Source organism: Mixophyes fleayi, chromosome 8, assembly GCF_038048845.1.
Source record: "Mixophyes fleayi isolate aMixFle1 chromosome 8, aMixFle1.hap1, whole genome shotgun sequence".
Lineage (NCBI taxonomy): Eukaryota > Metazoa > Chordata > Amphibia > Anura > Limnodynastidae > Mixophyes > Mixophyes fleayi.
In genome coordinates, this window is record NC_134409.1 from 143,136,842 (window position 1) to 143,164,089 (window position 27,248).

General features: G+C 47.3%; 1 protein-coding gene across 3 annotated transcripts in view; it reads right to left on the reverse strand.

Annotated features, from left to right (window-relative positions):
* Window positions 1–26,969, reverse strand: part of GGA1 (golgi associated, gamma adaptin ear containing, ARF binding protein 1) — a 68,714-nt gene extending 41,745 nt beyond the window's left edge. Inside the window, exons 1-4 of one of the 3 annotated variants that reach the window (XM_075183962.1) lie at window positions 26,862–26,969; window positions 21,490–21,574; window positions 19,042–19,117; window positions 18,494–18,592 (exon numbers count right to left, since the gene is read on the reverse strand). In XM_075183962.1, the coding sequence (XP_075040063.1) occupies window positions 18,494–18,592; window positions 19,042–19,117; window positions 21,490–21,574; window positions 26,862–26,892 (291 nt within the window). In that variant the 5' untranslated portion in view covers window positions 26,893–26,969. Of the gene's footprint in view, window positions 1–18,493; window positions 18,593–19,041; window positions 19,118–21,489; window positions 21,575–26,640; window positions 26,740–26,835 lie in introns of those variants that run through there. The other 2 variants (XM_075183963.1, XM_075183964.1) reach the window with 2 other exon arrangements.
* Between the last annotated feature and the right edge of the window lie 279 nt (window positions 26,970–27,248).

The window sequence follows — 27,248 nt, forward strand, 5'->3', positions numbered from 1 at the left end:
TAGTAGTTTTGGACAAAGAAATTAAAACACATTTAGTATTTGGATTTTAATTGCATTGGACTATGTTTTGGTATACCGGATTTGTTTTGCTTTTATACAACATTTTGTGTTGTTGCACACCGCAATGAATAACAGGTTAAATAGTACACAAATTTCAGTGTATTTTCATTCAGGTAACACACTAGGGGGGGGTATTCAATTGACGGCGGAATCGCCGCAAAGCCCGCGCTCGAAAAATATTACCGTTAATACGGTAATATTGCGCATAAATATTTACTCGCTGGATTTCAGGGAGCCGCGAGCTGAAATCCAGCGAGATATTACTGTATTAACTATAATATTTTTCGAGCGCGGGCTTTGCGGCGCTCCCGTCGTCAATTGAATACCCCCCTAGGAGTACAATGTAGTTCTGAAACCAATATTACAATAATTTGTGCAAAAAAAATAAATAAAATAGGGATAGGGTTGCACTACCTTTTCTGTAGCACATGCCAGCATTAGGGTTTACAAAGTGTACTCTACACTCCCATAGCCTGTAACAGGACAATTCTTTGAAATAGGAAGTCTCCGTAGGGTCCATACCCTACTGGCCTTTAGGTGCTATGAAAGAAAAACCCATCGCTGAACTTGTCACTCAAATTTCCATCCTCACATGTGAGGAACAAAACAGAGGACGAAATCAAGTGCGACACCAAGGCATCAGGCTTGATAGACTGAGAAAATGTTGATGTTTTTGAGAGTTTTCAGGGAAATTGGCGACTTCTGGGAGGATGTAATATGAGCTCTGTTTTGGACATGTTGAGCTTTTGGTAACATTTGGACATCCATATGGAGACAGCAGGGAGACAAGAGTACCCAAGGGGAGCGGTCTGGGGAGGAGAGATACGTTTGGGTGTTGACAACAGAGATGGTACTGGAGACTTGTATTAGTTCCCAAAAGAAGGAGGTATACAGTGAGAAATGCAAAGGGCCAAGAACAGAGCAATATGGTAGCCTAACAGATAGTGGGAGTGGAGGGGAGGATGTGCCAGAGGTAGAAAAACTAATGTAGTGGTTTGATAGGCTAGGAATCAAACCAGAAAAGAACTGTGTTATGAAGGCCAATAGAGTGAAGAATGTGCAGGAAAATAGGGTGATCAACGGTGAGATCTTAAAACAGTCAGCAGCTGTCAACCATAATTGATCTTCATCATAACGGAGAATCCTTCCCCTTCTGGTTTGAGAGGAGGTGTGGCTGGATCACGTAGAAATAACTTACTGTAGATAAGAGGATTTATATACTTACGATAAATCTGTTTCTCCGATTCCTTCTGGGGGACATTGTGTAAGGGGGAGTAGGAGTTGACACTTAACTAATTCATTTCGGTGAGCTGCCGACAGAACCCTCCCCCTCCAACTCCCCTGTACTTCCAGGTTAATTCTAAAACCCCAATCAACCAAGAACATACAGAAGAAGAGCAGAAGGGAGGGACCGCAGTGTCCCCCAGAAGGAATCCGAGAAACAGATTTATGGTAAGTATATAAATCCTCTTTTCTCTTTCATCCATCTGGGGGGACACTGCTCACCATGGGGACTTTCTAAAGCTTCCCCTTGAAGGGAGGGACTGCTCTTATAGCCCGGCACGTAGAGCACTACAGCCAAAACTGACATCTGCCGACGCAAAGACATTGAATTGGTAACATTTTGTAGATGTATGGACCAAGGACCAGGTGGCTGCTCTGCATAACTAATCCGCTGAGGTCCCATTTCTTGCAGCCCAAGACGCTCCTACAGAACGGGTAGAATGGGCAACAATACGATCTAGCGCAGGACGGTAAGCACTGATATAAGCCTGCTTAATAGTCAAAGTAAGCCATCTAGTAATAGATTGCTTAAAGGCTGGCCATCCATGTCTTGAGAAGTCAAACAAAACATATAAGGAATCTGTACTGCGAATCTTTGAAGTCCTGTTTACATAGATTCTGAGAGCTCTGACAACATCAAAAAGTTTCATAGTTCTTGTTCCAGGCCTTTGAGGGTCTTCTGTGAACACCGCAACTACTATTTCCTGGTTTACATGAAAACCAGAAACTACCTTTGGTAGAAACGATGGAACTGTTCTAAGAACTGCTCTATCATGAAACACCAGATAAGATTCTCGACAAGACAGTGCCCCCAGCTCGAAAACTCTCCGGATTGAGGCAATAGCAAGAAGGAAAACCACTTTCCATGTTAAGAACCGTAACTCTGCAGACTAACGGTTCAAAGGGAGACTTCTGAAGCATATTAAGGACAAAATTAAGTTCCCAAGGAGCCGTGAGCAGAACATATGGAGGTTGGATATTTAGGACTCTCTGTGGGAAAGTCCTAATAACCAGTATGTCTGCGAAAAAACACTGAAAGAGCCGAAACTTGTACTCTTAAAGATCCTAGGCGAAGACCTCCATCCAGCCCATCCTGTAGAAAAGCAAGAAACCTAGCAAGACGAAATTAATTTGAATTGTAGGTACGGTTGTCACACCATCTAAGGTATGTAAGCCAGATACGGTGGTATATCCAAGCCAAACTTGGCTTTCTAGCGTTACTAAGGGTGCCTACTACTCGTGAGGAGAACCCTCTGGATTTCCAAAGGTTGGCTTCAAAAGCCATGCCATTAAATTCAGCCGAGGCAAGTCCTGATGCAGGAATGGTCCTTGAATTGGCAGATCCTCGCGAAGAGGTAACCGAAGACCTGGACCTTGCACCATTAATAGGATCTCCGCATACCAGACCCACGTGGAAAAGTTGGAGCAGCCAAAATGACTGGCAGGCCCCCCCTGCTTGAGTCTCTGAAGGACCCTGGGAACCATGGAAATGGGAGGAAACAGGTATTCTAACCTGAAGTCCCATGGCATCGTCAATACATCCACTGCCACTGCTAGGGGATCCCTTGCCCTTGAGCAAAACTGTGGAACCTTTCTGTTGTGGAGAGACGCCATTAGATCTCGACCCGGAAGCCCCCACCGGAGCGACCAGCGTCTGAAAGACCTCTGGATGAAGATCCAATTCCCCCGGCAGAACATCATGCCGGCTTAGGTAGTCTGCTTGCCAGTTGTGAATGCCTGTAATAAAGACTGCTGAGATGGCGGGGATCGTGGTTTTCGACCCATGCGAAAATCTGATTCGTCAACTCCATCGCTCCTGCACTAATGGTGCCTCCCTGTCTGTTTACATACGACACTGCCATAGCATTGTCGGACTGAAGACTGACCGGTAATCCCTGAAGGATGAGCTGCGCTCCCCGAGATGCCTTTAACATGGCCTTTAGTTCTAAAATATTTATGGGGAGAGAGGTCTCTTGAGCAGACCAGAGCTCCTGAAATCTCAGATGAAGAGCTACAGCTACCCACCCCCGAAGGCTGGCGTCCGTGGATACTAAGATCCAGGGCCAAGGGGCAAAGGACCTGCTCACTAACAAGTTGTTCCGTACTATCCACCATCTGAGAGACTCTTTCGCTTCCGGTGACAAGAGAATCAGCTGACGCTCTAACTTCTGATGGGATCCTGATCCCTTCCTGAGGAGGTCCCATTGAAAACACAGAAAGTGGATTCGACCATAAGAGAGTCTCGAAGGCCGACACCATCTTCCCCAGTAAGCGCATGCACAGGAGGAGCAGACAGAACTCGGGTCGTCGAGTCCCCCAGGGATTGTATCCTGTCCTCTGGAAGAAACACTTTCTAACTGTTGGTATCCATTATCAGTCCCAGAAAAGTCATTATCTGACAAAAAGTTAACTGGGACTTGGGGCGGTTTTTGAGCCAACTATGCCCTTCCCAGAATACTGATGGTGAGACGAAGGTGCTCCTCGAGCAAAAAGAGCTCAAGCTGCCTTGATTAGTAAGTCGTCCAGATAGGGCACTAATTGCACCCCTCTGGAATGAAGAGAAGCCGCCATAATTTTTGTAAACACCCGAGGTGCTGTTGCAAGACTGAATGGAAGAGCCCTGAATTGGAAGTGGGCAGAAACCACCGTGAATCTGAGGAGAGCTTGATGTGCTTTCCAGATGGGAACGTGGAGATAAGCATCCTCGATATCTATCAACGCCATGAACTGACTTACCTCCAGTCTGTTGATAATAGATCTCAGGAATTCCATTCAAAATGTGACCACCCGCAGGTGAAGATTCAACTGCTTTAGGTTTAAAACTGGCCAGAAGGAGCCACCCGGCTTTTGGACCAAAAAGCGGTTGGAGTAGAACCCGTCTCCTTTGGTCTTCCGAGACCCTCATGATAACTCCCTGTGAGAAGAGCAGCAACGCAATGAAGCATGGCTTGTCTTTTCTGTGGATGGCGGGCAAAGTTGGTTGCAAAAAAACCTCTGAGGGGTTGGGCCCGCCAAATCTATTATGTAACCTCTTGTCATGATCCCGCAAATCCAACTGTCCTCCGAGGACTCTGCCCACTGATCCCTGAACAGTAGCAGACTCCCCCCCCCCACCGCTCCAATAGGGGGGTGGGCATCATGCTGCTGGAAGAGTAGACTGGGGGAGTGCATAGCACACTACCGCCCCCGGACCCCTGGGACCAGGCGATATGCAAGTGACCTATCCTGGGAGAAGCATATCTTCCCCGAGTCAGTAAGTCAAAAGTGGGCAAAACAAGTGCTTTGATCCCCCGGACTAGATTTCATGGCTTAATCTTAACCAGCAGAGACCACTCGAAGAAAGGCTTGAAGATACCATGATCCTGTAAACTCATGCTAAAATAAATGTAGAGCTCTGGGGGCAGAACCCTGCTGGAAGCTAGGCGGCTATCAGAGCTAGGTTGCGAAAGAAATCGACCTAGAGAGTCTGAGACGTATGAAAACTGCAGGACTCACACCAAACTCTTTCCTGTTTCCAGACCTAGGAAAACGGATGAGGAAATTGCCCTCCCGGCTCTATCCAAGATACTAAGAAGCTCCCTGCGAACAACCTCTGGCCCTAAGGTTAGAGTCTTCCAACGCCACCAGCTAGAATATATAGAGAGTGACCGGAGGGGGTTCCCGACTGTTCAGATCTGCCCACAGAGGTAGGCGGAATGGAGATGTTGCCACCATGGGCTGGAACTGAAATTATTGTTCCGCCAAAGCGAAAGAGACACCGGTGCCTCCTTCCCAACTGGTACATGTAAAAAATACCTACATGATGTATACTGAAGCCAGGAACGGCTTTTGTTCACTGCCTGCCATGACTGCGTGCAGTGACTACATCCAAAACAAGAGAATGCGGCCTGCCTGTTGAAGGACTGCCAGCTTCAAAGAAAGGAAAAGATCCATTTGTGGATCAAGAAAAGGTTGGAATAAACCACACCAACCTTCGGGAATACCACCAGGTGTATAAGCTTCTTCCCTAACTGCACCTGTGCAGGTACTATATGCTCCTATGGGAGCCAGGAAGTGATTACACGATGGGGCACGCCGACCCCGGGAAAGTAGCTGAATGGCGGGTTTAAGGCCGCCCATGACGTGCCTAGTGGAGCCGACGGGAAGAGATGTACTCTTACTCTCAGAGGCCCCTTTAGCCTACACTGTAATTCTGCCAAAGTGAGCAGCTCCGTTCTTGGAACGTCCTCCAGTATACCTGTGGGTAACTGTTCTCCCCATGGCTGAATGGCCTATTTCAAAGCCCAGCTATGGGTTTTGACAGACGTCAGTTAAGTTGAGTGGAGGCTATGTTACACCTCCAGTAAGAGAAAAACCTACCATGGTAGTCTGCCCTGCGTAGGGATAGAAGAGAAAAACCTACCATGGTAGTCTGCCCTGCGTAGGGATAGCAGAATAAGCAAATAAAAGAATCACAAGGGTTGTTAATCCCACAGGTTACACTTCATCTATTTTCCAGGGGAGGAAAAATATAAGAGGAAATTCTGGCCTTTGTTATAATTGTTTATTCTGCTCTTAGCCAAAAGGTCAGACACCGTGCCCAGCCTCCGAGAAGGTGCGAATGGGACCGCAAACTCGAGTTCCGCAAGGGTTAAAGTGAGTTTGATGCTTAAGCCTAGCATATACATTCTGTGAATGGATGTTAAATTTTCAGAGATAATGTTTTTATTTGTTAATACAGATCTAACTAGCCCTTGTCTGTTGACGAATAGACCATGTCCTGATCCTGACTGAAGAACTCTAAAAATAAAAATGACGCTTATCCCTGTGAGATGGTGAGCAGATGTGTCCATGTCTGAGTGGAATCAGATCAGGACACAGACTTTCTATCTGGGAAGAAGTGCCTGTGACAGATATGATCTGTGTGAACGGACTGTGCGTAGAAGCGTGAGAAAAGAGGATTTATGTACTTACGTTAAATCCGTTTCTCTTTCATCCAGTCTGGGGGACACTGCTTACCATGGGTTGTGGAAGGAACTTGGGGAGTTGGCACCTAACTAGTTAACTTTAGTACTGCCGACAGACCCCCTCCCCTCTACACTCCCCCTGCCCCCTCTTGTTAAGTTAATAAGCTCAAGGAGGAAAGGCAAGTCAAACAAGAGCACACAGAAGAAAAGCAGAAGGGAGGGATCGCAGTGTCCCCCAGACGGATTTAACGTAAGTACACAAATCCTCTTTTCTCTTTCATCCAGTCTGGGGGACACTGCTTACCATGGGGACGTTCTAAAGCAGCCCCCCTAAGGGTGGGACTACTCTGAAAATCCCGCTCGTAAAGCACTACGAGCGAAATTGGCATCTGCGGATGCAAATACATTAAACTGATAAAATTTTGTAAAGGTGTGGACAGAGGACCAGGTGGCTTCCCTGAAAAGCTGATCCGCAGAAGCCCCATTTCTCGCTGCCCACGACGCCCCTACCGATCTGGTGGAATGGGCCGAAAGTCTCTCCGGCACAGGACGGTTAGCCTTTATGTAAGCTTGCTTAATGGTTGCCGTAATCCATCTTGCAATGGACTGTTTTGAGGCTGGCCAGCCTCTCTTATTAGCATCATAAAGAACAAACAGAGAATCAGTACGCCTAATCTGAGAAGTTCTTTTGACATAAATGCGGAGAGCCCTAACCACATCTAACTTTTCCATAGACTGTTGATCCGAATGGGAAGAAGATGAGAAGACCAGAACAATTTTCTGGTTCAGATGGAAAGCCGAAACTACTTTTGGAATGAAGGAAGGGAGGGAGGGTTCTTAACACTGCTCTGTCCTCGTGGAAAACCAGATATGGTTCCCGACAAGACAGAGCCCCTAATTCTAAAACCCTACGCGCAGATGCAACAGCCAAAAGAAAGAGGACCTTCCAGGTCAACCACTTCAAATCTGCCACAAGTAATGGCTCAAAAGGAGGCCCTTTAAGCATATCCAGTACCAGGCTGAGATCCCAAGGTGCCGTAGGCGGAACATAGGGAGGCTGAATATGCAAGACTCCCTGAAGGAAAGTCCTAATATCTGGTAAATCCGCTAATTTCAGGTGAAAAAAATACTGAAAGTGCCGAAACCTGGACTTTTAGAGAAACTAACCTAAGCCCTGCTTCCAGACCATCCTGAAGGAAAGCCAATAAGCGAGGGAGACGAAAGGCGGACGTGTGACATGTCCTATTTTCGCACCATCTGATGTAGGCTCTCCAAATCCGGTGATAGATGCGAGCTGAAACTGGCTTTCTGGCTCGCATCATAGTGTTCACTACGCTGGAGGAAAAACCTCTAGCCCTCCAGAGGCTGGCTTCAACAGCCATGCCGTTAAACTGAGCAGAGGTAAATTCTGGTGACGGAAGGGACCTTGTAGAAGGTCGTCTCGAGACGGAAGACGGAAACCCTGTCCTTCCGCCATAGAGATTATGTCCACGTACCAGACTCGGCGCGGCCATGAGGGAGCTATTAGAATTACTTGCAGACCTCCCTGCCTTACTCGTCTGAGTACGCGAGGAAGCATAGGGATCGGAGGAAACAGGTATCCCAACCTGAACTCCCATGACATCGTCATGACGTCCACTGCCAGCGCTAAGGGGTCTCTTGCCCTTGCGCAGAACCTGTGAACCTTTCTGTTGTGTCTGGAGGCCATGAGATCTATGTCCGGAAGGCCCCACCTCTGAACCAGGGACTGGAAAACTTCCGGATGGAGTGACCACTCCCCCGGCATCATCTGGTTTCGACTTAGGTAGTCGGCCTCCCAATTTCTTATTCCTGGAATGTATACTGCCGATATTGCTGGAACGTGTTGTTCTGCCCAAACCAAAATTTGAGCTGCAATGCACTCCTGGTTCCTCCCTACCTGTTGACATATGCCACGGCCGTGGCATTGTCTGACTGAACTCTGACAGGGTGGCCCTGGAGGAGGGACTGGGCCCCCCGGAGGGCCAGTAGAATTGCCTTCAACTCCAGCACGTTTATGGATAGGGCTGATTCCTGAACCGACCAAAGTCCCTGGGAGCCTGAGGTGCAGGATTACCGCCCCCCAAACTTTTAGGCTGGCGTCCGTCGTGGCTATGATCCAAGACCATGGAGCGAAGTACCTGCCCACTGTCATGTGATCCTGAATCAGCCACCACTGAAGTGATTCTCTCGCCCCTGGAGATAGAGAGATCCTCTGGAGATCCAAACGTAGGTGGGATCCTGACCATTTCGTCAACAGATCCCACTGAAAACATCGAGAATGGGCTCGACCGAAGGGGATGGTCTCAAAGGAGGCCACCATCTTTCCCAGCAGCTGCATGCACAAGTGCATTGAGGGGCTGGGAGAAGACAAGACTTGAGTTGTTATACTCTGAATTGAACTGATCTTCTCGACAGGCAGGAACACCTTTTGCTGGCTGGTGTCCATAATGAGCCCTAGGAAAACCATGCGTTGACACGGAACCATCTGGGATTTCCTTAAATTTATTAGCCATCCATGGCCCTCGAGAACCGCCAAGGTGAGTGATAAGTGATGACGTAAGCAATTCTCTGTGGAGGATTTGATGAGCAGGTCGTCCAAATAGGGCACGACCTGAACTCCTAGAAGGTGAAGACATGCTGCCATAACTGACATGATCTTCGTGAAAACCCTCGGTGCTGTTGAAAGGCCGAAGGGAAGGGCCCAAAACTGATAGTGGAAGGATCCCACCGAGAATCTTAGGAGAGACTGATGGTGGATCCAAATGGGAATGTGGAGGTATGCTTCTTTTATGTCTATGGACGCCATAAACTGATTCTTCTCTAAGCCGTTTATCACTGACCTTAGGGATTCCATCCGAAATTTTTCCACCCGTAAGTGCACATTGAGGCCCTTTAAGTTTAGGATGGGACGAAAGGAGCTGTCCGGCTTCTTGACCAGAAACAGGTTTGAATAAAACCCCTGTCCCTTCTGGTAATCTGGGACCCTGCAGATAACTCTTTGAGAAAGAAGAGAGGCGACACAATCCTGTATTGCCTGCCTTCTTGATGGATCTCGGGGGAGCGGGGTCATGAAGAAGCGATGTGGAACCAGGCCCAGCAGGTCTATCCTGTACCCCTCTGATATAATGCCCGAATCCAAGGATCTTGGGAGGACGCTGCCCACTGTTCCCGAAACAAAGACAGACGTCCCCCCACTGGCGCCCCCTCCAGGAGAATAGAGTGGTCGTCAGGACGCAGGCTTTTCCTGGGTCTTGGAGGCCTGGTGTCTAGCTGCAAACGAGGATCTCCCCCTGGCAGAGGAGCCTTGAAAATTGGGCTGTCTGCCTCTAAAGGACTGTCCTCTAGGCAAGGAAGTCCCCCAAAAGGGCTGACGAAAGGAGCTGACCCGAGGGTTTCGGATCCTGCTAGGGAAAACCGGCAAGGAAGTGCTTTTGCCCCCCGGTGCCTGGGAGATCAGGGTATCCAATTCCGGGCCGAACAAACCTGCTGCAGAAAAAGGAATGGTTTCCACAGACGTTTTTGATTCCGCATCTCCTTCCCAGTATTTCAGCCATAACGTTCTTCTTGCTGAAATAGATGCAGCCTGAATAGAAGAGGATACAGCCGCTGTGTTCTGGGCTGCCTCATAAAGGTACCCCGATGCCTCCTTCAAATGCAAAGCCAGGGGAAGTAAATCAGAGTCCTGCAAGGCCTCTGCCAGCTGGTCTGCCCATGCTTCCATGGCTCTAGCCACCCAAGCTGAAGCAAATGTGGGCCTAAAGGAAGAACCTGCAGCCGTAAATATAGATTTCAGCTGGGATTCCACTCTGCGGTCATTGACATCCTGCAGAGATGCAGAACCTGGAGCTGGGAGTAAAGTGTGCTTGGACAATCGGGCTATTGGAATATCCACTTTTGGAATACTCTCCCAGCGAACCACATCTTCCTCCTGCAATGGGTACAGGGAAGAGAACCTTTTGGGAACAGAGAACCTCTTATCAGGCTGTTTCCAGGCTCCTTCTGCAATATCCTTAAGTTCTACGGAAGGGGGAAAACGGATAGCCTTTCTTTTGGCCTTCTTAAAGAGACTTCTGTCTCTAGGAGTAGTATCCTCCGGTTCTGGGAGGTCCAACGCTTGTCTCACTGCTAAAACCAAATCATTAATAAATTGGCTTTTTAGAGCTTTCTTCCTGTCCCAAAGGTTGAACCTGGTCAGGATCAGAATTAATTTCCCCCTCTTCCTCTGAAAACTCCTCAGAGTCTGAAAGAACCATAAGGGTATTATCAGATGTAGGCCTCCTTCTTTTAGCAGGCGGAATGTTTGGGGATTCAAGTAACTGGTTTAGTTTATCCAAACCCTTTATAAATGCTGCAGACCATGCCGGTTCTGTGGGAACAGGGGCTAGGTCTGTATGAGAAGAGGAAGGTCCTGGTATAAACATCCCAATAGAACCTGTGGTAACAGGGAGGCCCAACTGAGTACTAGTATTATTAGCCACCGAAGTAGCCACAGTAGATCGCAATGGATTAGATTGAAAAACCATCTGTGCTAAAGAGGAAACCAACTGTGTCAGGGAGGTCACCCAGGCCGGGTCCTCCGTCAGTGGGGCTGAAATATGCTGGGCTTGCACAGGGGGGACCCTGCCTCGCAGACAGAGAAGAGCGCCAACGGGTCCTTCTGCCCACAAGGTAATTTTACATTACATTTAGAACATGTAAAATATTTTGCAATAGGGCCCTTTCCCTTATCTGACATTTCTTAATAAAGGAAGGCACACCAAACACACAGACTTAAATTGTTAAATTTAGCTGAGTAGAGAGAGAGAGAGAGATATAAATGTGTGGAGAGAAAAGTGTAAAACTACAAGTAATCAACTAATCTAGATATAAAAGTTGTACTTGTAATATTTTAAACACAAAATAATACTTAAGCAAGTAGGAGAACTATAATATAACTCCTACTAGCCCACTAGTACACAGCAATACAGAATATGTGTTTAAATAAATCAGATACTTAGCCCATAGGCCTAACAGGGGACAAGCCCAACAGCAGTATCCTGGTGCCAGCTCCCTCAGATCAGTTCTCTCTTCCCGGGCTTCTCCTTGGCGCCAGAAGACTGGGATAAACCATCTCTCTCTCTGGAAGGAGGGGGAGCTCTATTTCTTAGCTCCCCCCCTTCAGTAGTGCTGCCTCTGCAGCGATTCTGTGGTCCATATATAAAAAATAAAAAGGGTTAAGTGGCAGAGTAGTGGAGACATCCAGGGGAGTTCTCTGCAGCGGATAATACCCGATGCCCCCTCCTATGTATGAGGGTGGATCCAGGTATAGCCCCCTTCTCCTCTCCTCCGTTTTCCAAGATGGCCGCCGCCAATGCAATATCCGATAACCGGCGCTCTATGCCTGCAGTGGCAGCGCCGGTTATCGGGGAGGCTCCAGGAGTGACAGCGGTCTGTGAGACCGCTTGTCACTCCCAATTCAGGCACCTATTCTTCTTGTCTTCCTGTCCCTGTCAGTGAGAGCCGCTGGCTCTCATCTGACAGGGTAGTGCCTGCACTGTCCTGCTGTGAGTGTGTTCTCTATATTAGAACACACTCCAGCTCTGCCACCTATAAAAAAAGAATAAAAGAAAAGAAATAAATAACCTACAGTACTAAAACACTGCCCAACTCCATGGGCACCTAAAAAAAAACTGAACAAGAGGGGGCAGGGGGATTGTAGAGGGGAGGGGTCTGTCGGCAGTACTAAAGTTAACTAGTTAGGTGCCAACTCCCCAAGCTCCCTCCACAACCCATGGTAAGCAGTGTCCCCCAGACTGGATGAAAGAGAAAAGGGGTGGTTCACGTACCTTTTCAGAACCTAATATCACTCTAGTGCGTTCGATCACTGATGCTGTTAATGATTCTTGCCTAGACTACCTTTTGTAGAGTTGGCGACACCGAAGTGGAAGCATCTCGTTCACAGGCCTTAGTATTGCAAGCTGCACAGAGCGCATCTGGGCTAAACTGCTAAAATTATAATATAACTGGCATAGATATAACGCAGCTTAGACGTACCAGCGAGACAGCCTGAAACATAAGACAATGGTAAGCAAAGTGTCACAGAATAAAACTGAATCTTATCATTCTGGTAAATATATATATTTAATGCAGTACAGACGAACCAGAGTGTGGCTTACTGCTGCAGGTGGCCCCTTTTTGCCATAATACCCTGGTAAGGTAGAAGTTATAGACTACAACTTATTTTTCCTCTGGGCACATATTATATACACATTGCAATACGGCCCTATTAGCTGGTGCCTTTACACAGAATAAATCTATATATAAATTCTTGTGGCACCTATTTACTGTAGTGTAAACATACCAGAGGGTCTCTGACCCCTGGGAATCCCCTCCATTTTAGGCATAATGGCATGGCAGAGAAAAATGTATAATATATGTATAATATAAAATATCCATCTTTTATATATCTACATAATCACAGTATAGTAGGAGTTTACCAAGACTATATACTAGGTAATCCTCACAATAGCCACCAATCTCCAGGCTCTGAGATAAATTAGCTGTAGTCCTGTGCAATAGATAATTTACATTTACACTTGGTACAGGTATAGTATAACACATCAGAACCGGAGGGTCCTTTGCTTGTTTTGTTCCCTCTTCAGCCATAGTCTTAAATTAGCAGATAAATAAAGTAATGCTCTATCTCTTTAGAGTAGTCTGCTGGCTGAAGCAATAGAAAATTACCGAGTCTGTATACAAGGTATTCCTATAACACCACTCTCCCCAACATCGAGTGTTACAGCGCTGTATGTGAAAAAGATAAACACATTAAGCCACTCTCAATCGTTTAACTATCGTTCTCAATAGGCTTAGTAGCAACGATACAAACAATACCAGCTGAGGAGAGGCAGAATCGGGCGGGCAACAGCGTGTCTCCTGTTGTCTCGGTTTCCAATATGGCCGCCCTCCGCGCCATGAAGTTAATAGGGGGTAGAGGGGAAGCTTCTCCCTCAACTCCTCCTGTTCCTGCTGCCTCTGCCGCCTATTGCCTGTAGCAATAGGGCTGGCACTGTGTGTCTGCACCACGCTAATTTTAATGGTGCCCAGGGCGCATGTGCGGCTTCTGCAGACGTTCCGCTTCCCATTGAGTGTGGACGCTGCTGTGTCCACCCGCTGCTCGTTTCAAGGGGGGGAGACACTGGGTGGACCTGCCGGCAAGAGGGGGGTGGGGGGGGGGAGACGAGGTGAAGCGTTACAGCATCCTCCCTTCCGTTCTAGAGGCCTCGCTATATAGGGTCAGTGCTGCTTTTAAGTTGCCACTGCTGTCCCTCTAAAAACAATAGTTCTGGCAGACCCTTAATAAAAGAACTGTCCCCTATTTGCTCATTTCTGGGGGATTGCCGGCAGAGGTGCTAGTTAAGTGAGCCCAGGGCTTCTTTTATCTGCGCTGGGACCCAGAGAGTGTGCAGAGCTGTGTTCTACTCACTCTCCTGGGTCTTTGGTTCGAGTTCCGCGCTGCAACCTGAATGGGAATTAAAATAAAAACATGAAAAACCTAAATACTAATACAAGTATAGGCAGGAGCCTATACCCAAGTGACCTATCTCCTAGGCACTTACAAAAGACTGAGGTCTGAGCTGGAGAGGAGGGGCATAGTAGGGGAGGAGTGTGACAAACCAACAAGTTTATAAGTGCCTAAACTCCCAGTCCACCCCAATGTATCGCAGTGTCCCCCAATGGTAGGAAAGAGAAAGTATCTATACATGTAATATACTATGTCCCAATACAAGTATATACATATCACAATGTCCTAATACATCACTTTCTACAATAGGAAGTATATAGACAAGTTTGGGTTCTTAGCCTTTCTGGACTAAGCACAGGCGAGGGAGAAGCCCGTCAGTAGCTCTGCTAGCCCAGAAGCTGAATCTTCTCCTTTCCCTGCATATTTTGGCGCCAGATGAGTCCACTTGTGTAGTGCAGACAGGGAAGTTCTATTTACTTAACTCTCCCCATCATTTGTCTGCTCCTTTGCAGCCAAAATATTGCCCAGGCGATTTACTGCTTCTTTTGCTTCACCACTGTGTCTTTTATCTGGCTGTCTGCAGTGTCCTGTTAGTTCAGGCACCGCACCACCAAGTCCCCCCCCCCTCCTTTTCTGAGGAGGGGGACTTGGTCTGTTCCAAGAAGACAGCCTCACTGTGCGCTCTCTGCCTTCGTGGCAGCGCCGGTCAATCTAACCATCCTCAGTGTGACAGCGGCTTGTATAAGCCGCTTGTCACACTGTATAGGAGCCCAGTAAAAAATAAAAATCTATCCTGTCAGCGCGAGCCGTCTGGCTCTCCTGACAGTTGCTCCTTTTAACGAGTGTGCTCTGTATGTAACAGAGCACACTCACACCTAAGGAAAATAAAAAAAAAACGGAAAATAAAACATAACCTGATACACAGTGAATTAAAATTCACTGCCCAGCGAAAAATAACTCCTTTGGGCACCTAACATAAAACTGGAAGTACAGGGGAGTTGCAGGGGGAGGGGTCTGTCACTGAATTAACTAGTTAAATGTCAACTCCTCCTCCCCCTCACACAACCACATGGTAAGCAGTGTCCCTCAGATGGATGAAAGATAAATTTATTATAATTAGGGATACAGTGCACTGCTGCATTACACTGCAAACGTAATGATTATTTTTATAATCGGGTTGTTTATATGTATAGGAAATATATTTATTTCTGAGACAGTATGCCAGGGGAGGAAACATGCTTTCGTTTTGGAACTTCCACAGGTAGGTTAATCACATGCTAATTAAGTTAATCAGACCTTATCTCAGTGAACAAAATGCCCTTTTAGCCTGAAAGCATGGAAGGGGGGGGGGGGGGGGAATTGTTGGACTGGCATTCTGCACCTGAGAGTTATTAAACCCAACAAGTGATCGAGGAGATCACAGATTGGTGTAAATTTTGTTAAAGTTTAAAATTGCGTAAATTCCAAGTTGTGGGGATATATCACATCCTGATGATAAATATCTGCTGTGATATCTCAGTCTTTGAGGTGCTATCTAGGAACAGGGAGCAAGGTTACCCCCTAACAACATGTGTGTCAGAGTCTGTATAAAGAGAGCTCTGTTTGACCATGTAATGTATTATTCCATCTGTCACTTTACACGCTAGTACCTCAAACTAGCGTGTAAATGTCTTTATTAGGGCGGCTTGAGCTATTAAAACATCACTGCTTCATGCCTACTTACCTGCTGTAATTCCTGTGACCTACATATTAGATCAATCTAATCAGTTATCCAGCTGTTCTGAGGTTGGCGCCCAGCATCTAGTACCAACGCTCTGCCCACTACCATGCAGCTCTGGTCAGTGTGATAGGCCAAAGGGAACCACCCACGGCATTCCTAATCTGAAGAAAGAGGTCAGGTGTACCAGCTCAGGTGCCTAGCAAGAGGGTACACTAGCAGCGAGAGTTACCCAGAAGGAAGCGGTCGTAGGTGTCGGTGAAGGAGCCAAGTTGTGGCAGCAGAAGCTCCTCCTACTGCGTTTGAAGGGGCGCAATTTGGGATAAAGAAAGGGGACAGTGGTAGGACAAGCCCAGCCAGCCCCCAGGAACATGGACATGGTAGCATAGGTGGTCCATCCTGTCACAATGATCTATTTACTTAAAGCGGCCATATGGTGGATATTATCTTTGTCGTCACTCAAATCACTAGTCAAAGAAATACTTATATGCAAGTATTTACACTTACACTCATCATTTAGGTTTTTATTGAAATATATAATGAAGGGGAGAGTAACTTGGAAAAGCAAGGTGTAGCATTTATTTTTGCTAATGTCCTGCAAAACATCCTTAAAACAATAACACAGACTCAATGCAATTTAAACCCAGTTCTGTGGGAATTAAGTAAAGTACAGTCATGGCCAAAAGTTTTGAGAATGACACAAATATTATTTTTCACAAAGTCTGCTGCCTCAGTTTTTATGATGACAATTTGCATATACTCCAGAATGTCATGAAGAGTGATCAGAAGAATTGCAATTAATTTTAAAGTCCCTCTTTGCCATGACAATGAACTTTATCCAGAAAACAACATTTCTACTGCATTTCAAGCCTGCCACAAAAGAACCAGCTGACATATCAGTGATTCTCTTGTTAACACAGGTGAGAATGTTGATGAGGACAAGGCTGGAGATCACTCTGTCATTCCGATTGTGTTAGAACAGACTGGAAGCTTTAAAAAAATGAGGAGGAAGGTGCTTGAAATCATTGATCTTCCTCTGTTACCCATGGTTATCTGCAAGGAAACACATGCAGTCACCATTGCTTTGCACAAAAAGGGCTTCACAGGCAAGGATATTGCTGCTAGATAAGATTGCATCTAAATCAACCATTTACCGGATCATCAAGAACTTCAAGGAGAGAGGCTCAGTAGTTGAGAAGAAGGCTTCAGGGCGTCCAACATCATCCAGCAAGCGCCAGGACTGTCTCCTAAAGTTGATTCAACTGCGTGGTCAGGGCACCACCAGTGCAGAGCTTGCTCAGTAATCGCAGCAAGCAGGTGTGAGTGCATTTTCACACACAGTGAGGCGAAGACTTTTGGAGAATGGCCTGGTGTCAAGAAGGCCAGCAAAGAAGCCACTTCTCTCCAGGAAAAACATCAGGGACAGACTAATATTCTGCAAAAGGTACAGGGATTTGACTGCTGAGGACTGAGGTAAAGTCATTTTCTCTGATGAATCTCCTTTCAGATTGTTTGAGGCATCTGGAAAAACGCTTGACCGGAGAAGGAAAATTGAGTGCTACCGTCAGTCCTGTGTCCGTGCCAACAGTAAAGCATCCTGAGACCATTCATGTGTGTCTCAGCCAAGGGAGTGGGCTCACTCACAATTTAACCTAAGAACACAGCCATGAACAAAGAATGGTACCAAAACATCATTCAACAGCAACTTCTCCCAACCATCCAAGAACAGTTTGGTGACGAACAATGCCTTTTCCAGCATGATAGAGCACCTTGCCATAAGGCAGAAGTGATAGCCAAGTGGCTCATGGATCAAAACATTGACATTTTGGGTCCATGGCCAGGAAACTCCCCAGACCTTAATCCCATTGAGAACTTGTGGTCAATCCTCAAGAGGCGAGTGGACAAACAAAAAAACCACAAATTCTGGCAAACTCCAAGCATTGATTAGGCAAGAATGGGCGGCAATCAGCCAGTATGTGGTTGAATGACAGCATGCCAGGGCGACTTGCAGTGGTCTTCAAAAAGAAGGGTCAACGCTAAAAATATTGACTCTTTGCATAAACTTAATGTAATTGTCAATAAAAGCCTTTGACACTTAGGAAATGCTTGTAATTTAACTTCAGTATAACATAGCAACATCTGACAAAAAGGTCTAAACACTAAAGCAGCAAACTTTGCAAAAACCAATACTTGTGTCATTCTCAAAATGTTTGCCCATGACTGTAGATAAAAAGTACAGTGCCTTGTTGTCTCTCCAACCGTGAGGTAGTGAAAAGCAACCAAACCTATACTGTGAACCATGGCCACCATTCGTGCCCAAGAGCTACAATATTCACCTACCATCTGCCTCAATTCCAGACAAGAGAACAAGTCTCATAGTTCCAGGTGAATACCTGGAACTATGACCGTGGCTTATTGGTCAGGTGCGCAGATTCCCCCTACCATACTGGATATTCAACTGTCCCTTTGCAATAGACCTAAGCCAACAAGAAAAGATCCTCCTGCACAGCAGACATTTAGGAGCCTCGTATAAACCCTGACCACACCCATCTCCAGGACATCTAATTCAATTTGGTGGAGTTAATTGGGACGGGTTCAGAGCTAGTTGCACAGTGGAAGGGATAATTCTCTACGAATGCTGCCAATACTATGAGAGGAGAGGATTTATAAACCTTTGGCATAAATGAACAGGGATGGAATAGAAGATTCTACTGTCTCCCGTTCTAGGGTTTATAGAATATATAAGGCTACGATCCTTTAGGACTTGGAGCTGCAGGCTCATTGTGCAGGGGAGGGAACATTTGGGAGTGAACTTCTCTGGGACTTGGAATGGAAAAGAGCAGTTGTGCATGGTTTTGTTAATGCGACCAGTGGGCAGCTTCTCGCAATAAACATTGAGCCTACCCAGCATAGAGTAATACCTCAGTCTAGACACGGATTAACTTCTTCCATCACACTTACCTTAGGAGAAACTACTTTTATCAGCTCGTTAAGGAAACGGAACTTCCCAACCTCGTTGTGAAATCTTTTTCCACAATTTTTCATACACGCTTCCAGTACCTGAAACATAAGGTAGTTAATTAAGAAGGTGTACATCTGTCACCACAACTGGGTAGTAAACATTGAATATAACAAAAAACTAGCTCATGGTGGGCCCATGTCATGACAAGAATGATGGGGAGGTAGGGTTTGAAGAAATAGGAGGCTAGTAAAGCCACTGCCATTCTTACTGGAGGCATTGATTAGAAAAAAAAATAAAAAAAATAGATGCTTTAAATTACAGGCTCTCTGGCTCCTAAGGACACCGAGCTAAAAAATTAAGCTGTGTAGTGTGTCTGGAGAGGGAGGAGGGGGGGGGGGGGTATTTATCTCAGTGTCCCCTAAACCTACATGAGGGAAAATATAACATATCTTCATGAAAGACTGACTAATGAAACGGATTAATTATTAAATCAGGAGATAGACAAATGGAATGTAGAAAGGATAAAGTTGTACATAAAAAGAGTTACCGTCAGAGCTTGCATGGCCTCCCATTCTTGTGGGGACTGTATCTTGTGTGCCAAAAGTCTTGTAGCGAGTTGAGGCCTAGCCAAGAAAACAATAGCAATAGGTTTAAAAAGAGGGTTTTTGACTGTAGCAATAATAGGATTTTTGTAATTATGTTAAATCCTTTTTTGTGAATTAAATGGGGGATCTGGGAGTTTATGGGATATAGAAAGTGGTCACTGGAGACTTCAGCACTTTCACATTTAGCGCTGAAACTGAAGCTTCTCCCCTTCTATACCAAACTGGCTACATTCTAACATTCAGTGCTTGTCTAACAAAACCCTGAAACAGGAGTACAGATTAAAAAGAGGAGAAAATGACCCCCAAAAACCAGAATCCTAACAAGGATAACTGAAAGAACAAAAAACAGAACATAACAAAAACAAGAGTGTAAAGGGTGGGTGTCCAGTGTCCCCAAATGGATTCAGAGAAAAGTATTTAATGCAAGTGTGAAAATCCTATTTTCACTCACATCCAGAGGCGACACTGGTCAGGCTGCCCCACTCTGTTGTAAGCCTGGCAAAAAAAAAACAAAAAACAAAAAAAAAACACCACAGTAATCCACTGGGCAATGGTCTGTTTAGGGGCTGACAAGCCTCTCTTATTTATGTTGTACAGGACCAAAGGTCACCCTTCCTGTACAAGTCCCTAGTCCTATCTACATGGGTTCTCAAGAAACCAACGACATCTAGAGGGCCCACCTCCGCTAAAGAATTATCCCAGTCCAAAGCCGGAATAACAAATTAATGATTTAGGCGGAACTGTGATACCATCTTGGACTGAAGATTTCTATCCTTGTGAAATATGAAGAAAGAAGATCTACAAGACAAAACTAAGGAATTTCAACTCCACTGAACCAATAGGGAGGGTGTTCATATATGTAAGAAGATCTGTACCTCAGGCAAAATACAGTTTCTCCAAAAGAAAAGCAAAAGGGCTGAAATCTGGACCTTCAACAAACATAGTTTTAACTCCCCTTCCAGCCCGTCCTGCAGAAATTGCAGTAACCGGTCAAGCCTGAAAGAAAAGGGTAGGAAACCCCTTCAATTCATATCAGGAGATGTAGATCTTGCAGACTGTGGTAATTTCTGGCTGACACAGGCTTGTAAGCCTTGATTATGGTCTAAAACACACTATAAGAGAACCCCTTGGACTTACGAATCATATGCTTCAACATCCATGATTTCAGTGTACCAGGACATCCTGGGCCAGTCCAGTGCTGTGGGGGCTGCCATGGCATCAACTAGACATGCCTGTGGAGCCACCCGGCAGAACATCCTATCAGTCACCCTCATAACTAAGGCATTCATGGTGCCCACCTGGTGATTTAGGTACAGCTTGCACTTTTATGACCCTTCCTCACAGAAAACAAACACAACTAGACAACAAAGTACATGATTTGTGATTATGTTTGTCCCCAATTGTAAAGCGCTACGGAATATGTTGGCGCTATATAAATAAATGATGATGATGATTATTGTTATTGTTTCAAAGAAAATGTTGGCCTTTGTGTACAGCTTTGAGAAACGCTCTTAAGTCCAAGCTCATTGGTCAGAAGTTTAGACCCCTACTGAGTTCAAACCCACTGCAACCCGTGCTGGAGCACCGCCACACCCCAGCCTCTGAGCCTGGCATCTGTTGTCACCAATGTCCATTTCCACATGGCAAACCCTATTGAGGTTGCCTGTTCCGCCACCAGCGGAGTGAAACTCGTGCCTCTAATAACAGACAGAAAGTCAGTCTAATGTACAACTATGGGACTTCGAGATTAACTTACCCTGGAACACTTGTGAATGAAACTGTCCAAATTACACTGCTTTAAATATGGACCATCCTTCCCACCGTTTAGACCCAGATGAACTGACACCCACCTACGAGCTAACAGGGACTTCACCAGTCCCTGTAGCGAGTGGATCTTTTCCTATGGCTGGGTCAGGTGTCGAACAGAAGGTCCAGGAAGTTCATCCACTACTTCTTTAATTTCAGTACCAAATTTGAAAATGCCAAGGCTCCAGCAACCACTCTCTATACCCCACAGTTTCCAGTGTCCCCACATGGATGAGAAATATAAGGAGCATAGTTCTTAAACCAACGCTCATAAACCGCGAACAAATCAAAAGCTTGAGCATAATATTCAGTTATATAGCCCCATGCCCCTTTTCCCACAGCACCAGATACCCAGTCGGTGAAGTAGTTTCACTACAAAATGCCTTCCACATTGTCAACAGTACCACCTAAATGGCATTACCAGGGCATTAGGAATCCTCTTAGTGAAGTGTGCGGCCCCATTATATTGCTGCAATCATGTTGACCCCCACTTCCCTATACAACACTTCTGATCTAAACTTTAGTTCCTGCCTGTGAATGCCATTAGCTGTAATGACCCTTAAATTACACTGAAACTCCCTCACCCTTCCAGATCACGGTTCAGCTGATCACAAAAAGTCTGCACATCTTCCCAGTCCTGCTCCTTGTTGAGTGGGTTTGTGGCCCTGTCTGTGGAGAAAGAACAAAATCAGACGGAACTCACAGAAAAAGTTGCTCAAGTAAGGTCTTAACACAAAGCACTACAAATCACATGACACCATAAGGAGCACACTCACTGGTCCACCTACGTCTCATACACCAGCTGTAACACATATACAACATATTATTTATTTATTTTTAGAGAATCACACTTATCCATCCCACCTCTATTTTATTGTTCCCCACCACTCATTGTTTTATTGCTTAGATTGTTATTTTATTCTCCTCAACTTTCATTGTCTACAGTGCTTTGACCCTGCTCTTCCCCACTTAGCATCGTTCATATTGTTTTGCCTCTGCCCTTCTGTTTTCACTCCGTTCCTCAATCCCATACTGGCCCTCTTACTGTCTTTCTCTGCTCCGTCATCCGTATCTAACTTAACTCCATTTTTCTCCTCCTGCCCCTGCTGCCGTGTCTCTCCCACTCTTGTCCCCCATTTCTCACTATGCCGCCCCGCTCCTTTCCCATACCCATCCTCTCCCCGAGCCACCTCCACCAGCCCTTCTCTCGCGGTCCCATCTCTCCATCAACCCCTCCCCCACCTCCCTACACTGGTCCAACCCTCACTCCCCCCCTCGCTCCATTAACCCCGACAATCTTATCCACATCTCTCCTCATTCTTCTCTCCCATTCTCCTGCGCCCTCTGGAACTCTAGGTCCATCCGTAACAAACTGACTTCCATCCACAACCTCTTCATCTCCAACTCTCTTAACCTTCTTGCCATCACTGAAACCTGGCTCACTCCTTCTGATACCACCTCACCTGCCGCTCTCTCCTATGGTGGCCTCTCCTTCACCCACTCCACCAGACCGAATGAACATCCAGGAGGTGGAGTGGGCCTTCTCCTGTCCTCCTGCTGCACTTTTCGGGTCATTCCCACCCTACCTTCCCTCTCTTTCTCCTCCTTTGAAGTTCACTCCATCCGTCTCTTCTCTCCTATCCACCTCCGTGTCTCTGTCATCTATCGTCCCCCTGGCCCCACCTCCCTCTTCCTAGATAACTTTGCTGCCTGGCTCCCCCACTACCTTTCCTCTGACCTTCCCTCCATCATACTTGGCGACTTCAACATCCCCATTGACAACTGCTCCGACCCTGCCACCATCAAGCTTTTCTCCCTCACCTCCTCCTTAGGCCTCACTCAGTGGACCTCCTCCCCCACCCACTGTCTTGGTCACTCTCTCGACCTTGTCTTCTCTCATCTCTGCGATCTCTCCGATTTCTACAACTCTCCCTTCCCACTCTCTGACCATCATCTGCTCTCTTTCACTCTGTCCTCCTCCCCTGCTCCTCCCCCGCCGAAAGCTACCCTCACCAGACGCAACCTTGAAGCGATCGACCCCATCTTTTTCTCCTCTTGACTCTCTCCCATTCCCTCCCTGACCTGCCATCCTTTCTCTACAACCACTCCCTCACTACTGCCCTGGATGCGGTCGCCCCTGCCTCTCCTGTCCACCAATGCCGCCTTATTCCCCAACCTTGGCACTCCAAACTCACCCGCTTCCTCCAAAAATGCTCTCGCACTGCGGAACGCCTCTGGAGGAAATCTCGCTCCCTGGCTGACTTCCTCCACTTTAAATTTATCCTCTCCTCATTTTGCTCTGCCCTCTCCTTTGCCAAACAAACCTTCTTCAAGTCCCTCATTCCTCTCAGTCCTCTAATCCCTGTCACCTGTTTCACCCTTGAACTCCCTCCTTTCTCCCCCTCCGGTACCACTTTCCCTCTCCGCTGCTGACTTCGCCACTTTCTTCTCTTCCAAAATTGAAGCCATCAGACTTAACATCTCCGCCTCAATCCCCTCACCCGCTGTCCACATCGCTTCACCCCCCTCCAACAATCAACTCTGGTGCTCCTTCTGCCCCACATCAGGCGAAGAAGTTCGCTCCCTTATTCTTTCCACTCCACCTGTCCTCTCGATCCCATCCCCTCTAACCTCCTTCGCTCTCCCACTGCCTGCTCCTACCTGGCACACCTTTTTAACCTATCACTCTCCTCTGGTGTAGTACCCTCCTCATTTAAACATGCTCTTATCTCTCCTATCCTCAAAAAACCTATTCTTGACCCCACCTCGGTCGCCAACTATCGCCCCATCTCTCTTCTCCCCTACGCCTCCAAACTTCTTGAGCGAATTGTCTGCTGTCGCCGCACCAGATATCTCTCGGACAATTCCCTCCTTGACCCTCTCCAATCTGGATACCGACCCCTCCACTCTACTGAAACTGCCCTGCCAAAGTGACCAATGACCTCCTATCGGCCAAATCTAAGGGTCACTTCTCCATACTCATCCTTCTTGACCTCCGGCGGCCTTTGACACTGTTGACCACCCCCTCCTTCTGCAAACTCTTCTCTCTCTCTCGGCCTCTCTGGTTCCGTCCACGCCTGGTTCTGCTCCTACCTTGCTAACCGCTCCTTCTCTGTCTCCATGTCTGGCTCTTCCTCCACCCCCCCTCCCCTCTCTCGGTAGGAGTCCCCCAGGGCTCTGTCCTCGACCCCTACTCTTTTCGCTCTACACATCCTCCCTCAGTGCCCTTATCTCCTCCTTTGGTCTTCAGTATCACCTTTATGCTGACGACATTCAACTTTACATTTCTTCTCCTGATCTCTCTTCCTCCCTCCTCTCTCGTGTATCTGACTGCCTCTCTGCCATCTCCTCCTGGATGTCCTCCCGCTTTCTCAAAATTAACATCTCTAAAACCAAACTCATTGTCTTCCCTCCTCCTAGACTCCCCTCCCACCACAACCTCACCATCGTTGTTAATAACACCACCATCTCCTCTGTCACCCAACTCCGCTGCCTGGGTGTCACCCTAGACTCCTCTCTCTCTTTTGCCCCCCCATGTCCAATCCCTTGCTCAAGCCTGTCGCTTCCAACTGCGCAACATCGCCCGCATCCGACCCTTCCTCTCACAAGACGCCACCAAAATCATCATCCACGCACTCATCTTCCGCCTCGACTACTGCAACCTTCTCCTCACTAGCCCCGCCCTCTCACATCTCGCCCCCCCTCCGCTCTGTAGTCAATGCGGCTGCTAGACTCATCTTTCTCTCACGCCGCTCCTCTTCTGCCTCCCCTCTCTGCCATGCCTTACACTGGCTCCCCCCATCCCCTACAGAATCCTCTTTAAAACTCCTGACCACCATTTACAAGGCTCTCTCCCTGTCTACTGCTCCCTATATCTCCAACCTCCTCACCATTCACACGCCTGCCCGGTCCCTGCGCTCTGCTAATGACCGTCGTCTCTCCTCCACTCTAATTACCACTTCCCACTCCAGAATCCAAGACGTCGCCCGAGCTGCCCCCCTGCACTGGAATGACCTCCCTCGTTCCATCCGTCTCGCTCCCAATCTGTGCTCCTTCAAACGAGCACTTAAAACTCACCTGTTCCTCAAAGCTTATCAACCATCCACTTAACCTCTCATCTACTCTGCTCGCTATTCCCTCTCTCCCCAGGCCCCTTCTTCTCTCCCCTGGCATCACCAGCTCCCTCTCGTGTTTGATTTGTCCACCCTCCCTTAGGATGTAAGCTCTTATGAGCAGGGCCCCTCTTCCCTCGTGTCTCCATACCTATTCTTCTGCTCTGTCCTTACTCCATATGGCTGTCCTGGAGTTACTGAAGCATTGGTACCGTGTGTTTATCGTTCTGTACTATTTAACCCTGTATGGTCTACTGTTTGTACTATGTACGGCGCTGCGGAAACCTTGTGGTGCCCAACAAATAAATGATGATGATAATAATAATACAACTGCTATAACATATACTGTGACATCACCACACATACCATCGCTGTAACATCACCGCATGCAGAGCCGCTGTAACGTGTACTGTGACATCACCGCACATACCTATCGCTGTAACGTGTACTGTGACATCACCGCACATACCTATCGCTGTAACGTGTACTGTGACATCACCGCACATACCTATCGCTGTAACGTGTACTGTGACATCACCGCACATACCTATCGCTGTAACGTGTACTGTGACATCACCGCACATACCTATCGCTGTAACGTGTACTGTGACATCACCGCACATACCTATCGCTGTAACGTGTACTGTGACATCACCGCACATACCATCGCTGTAACGTGTACTGTGACATCACCGCACATACCTATCGCTGTAACGTGTACTGTGACATCACCGCACATACCTATCGCTGTAACGTGGACTGTGACATCACCGCACATACCATCGCTGTAACGTGTACTGTGACATCACCGCACATACCATCGCTGTAACGTGTACTGTGACATCACCGCACATACCATCGCTGTAACGTGTACTGTGACATCACCGCACATACCATCGCTGTAACGTGTACTGTGACATCACCGCACATACCTATCGCTGTAACGTGTACTGTGACATCACCGCACATACCATCGCTGTAACGTGTACTGTGACATCACCGCACATACCATCGCTGTAACGTGTACTGTGACATCACCGCACATACCTATCACTGTAACGTGTACTGTGACATCACCGCACATACCATCGCTGTAACGTGTACTGTGACATCACCGCACATACCTATCGCTGTAACGTGTACTGTGACATCACCGCACATACCATCGCTGTAACGTGTACTGTGACATCACCGCACATACCTATCGCTGTAACGTGTACTGTGACATCACCGCACATACCATCGCTGTAACGTGTACTGTGACATCACCGCACATACCATCGCTGTAACGTGTACTGTGACATCACCGCACATACCATCGCTGTAACGTGTACTGTGACATCACCGCACATACCTATCACTGTAACGTGTACTGTGACATCACCGCACATACCTATCGCTGTAACGTGTACTGTGACATCACCGCACATACCATCGCTGTAACGTGTACTGTGACATCACCGCACATACCATCGCTGTAACGTGTACTGTGACATCACCGCACATACCATCACTGTAACGTGTACTGTGACATCACCGCACATACCTATCGCTGTAACGTGTACTGTGACATCACCGCACATACCATCACTGTAACGTGTACTGTGACATCACCGCACATACCATCGCTGTAACGTGTACTGTGACATCACCGCATGCACCATCATACAGGCTGTAACATGTACAGTCACATCAAATTGACGTCATACTCGGGCCGATGACGTGCCCGGCGACGTATCTTGACTGAGAAAGTTACAGAACAGCCGATGACGTCACAGACATAATGCGGAAGTTGCGCCCAATGTGCCGGGCTGTCACCTGAATGTAGCCCTCCCAACACTCACTGATCCGTGCTTCCAGACTCTCCTCTTCCATCCTCGAAACCGACAAGACACTAGACGCTTCCGTCTGTCACCCGGTACTTCCGCCAGTAACTGGGATCGGCAGGACGTCTCTTCCGCCCCAACATATAAACCACGCCCCTCAGTCATCTTCCAATGCGAGACGCCGGCCTTTACTGCGCATGCGTATTCTCATCCAGGCGTTGGGCGCTTTGAGATTAGCAGCGGAAGGGCGAAAGTGAATTTATTCTATCCAATCACAGCGTGTCTCGTCCCAAGCTCCGCCCCTCGCATCATATTTGGCGAATTGCCGCCCTAAACGTTTCCCAGCATGCCCCTCTCTCATAGGCTGGCAGTGTGGTCAGTGCCTGGGACTAGCCATAGCTGCAG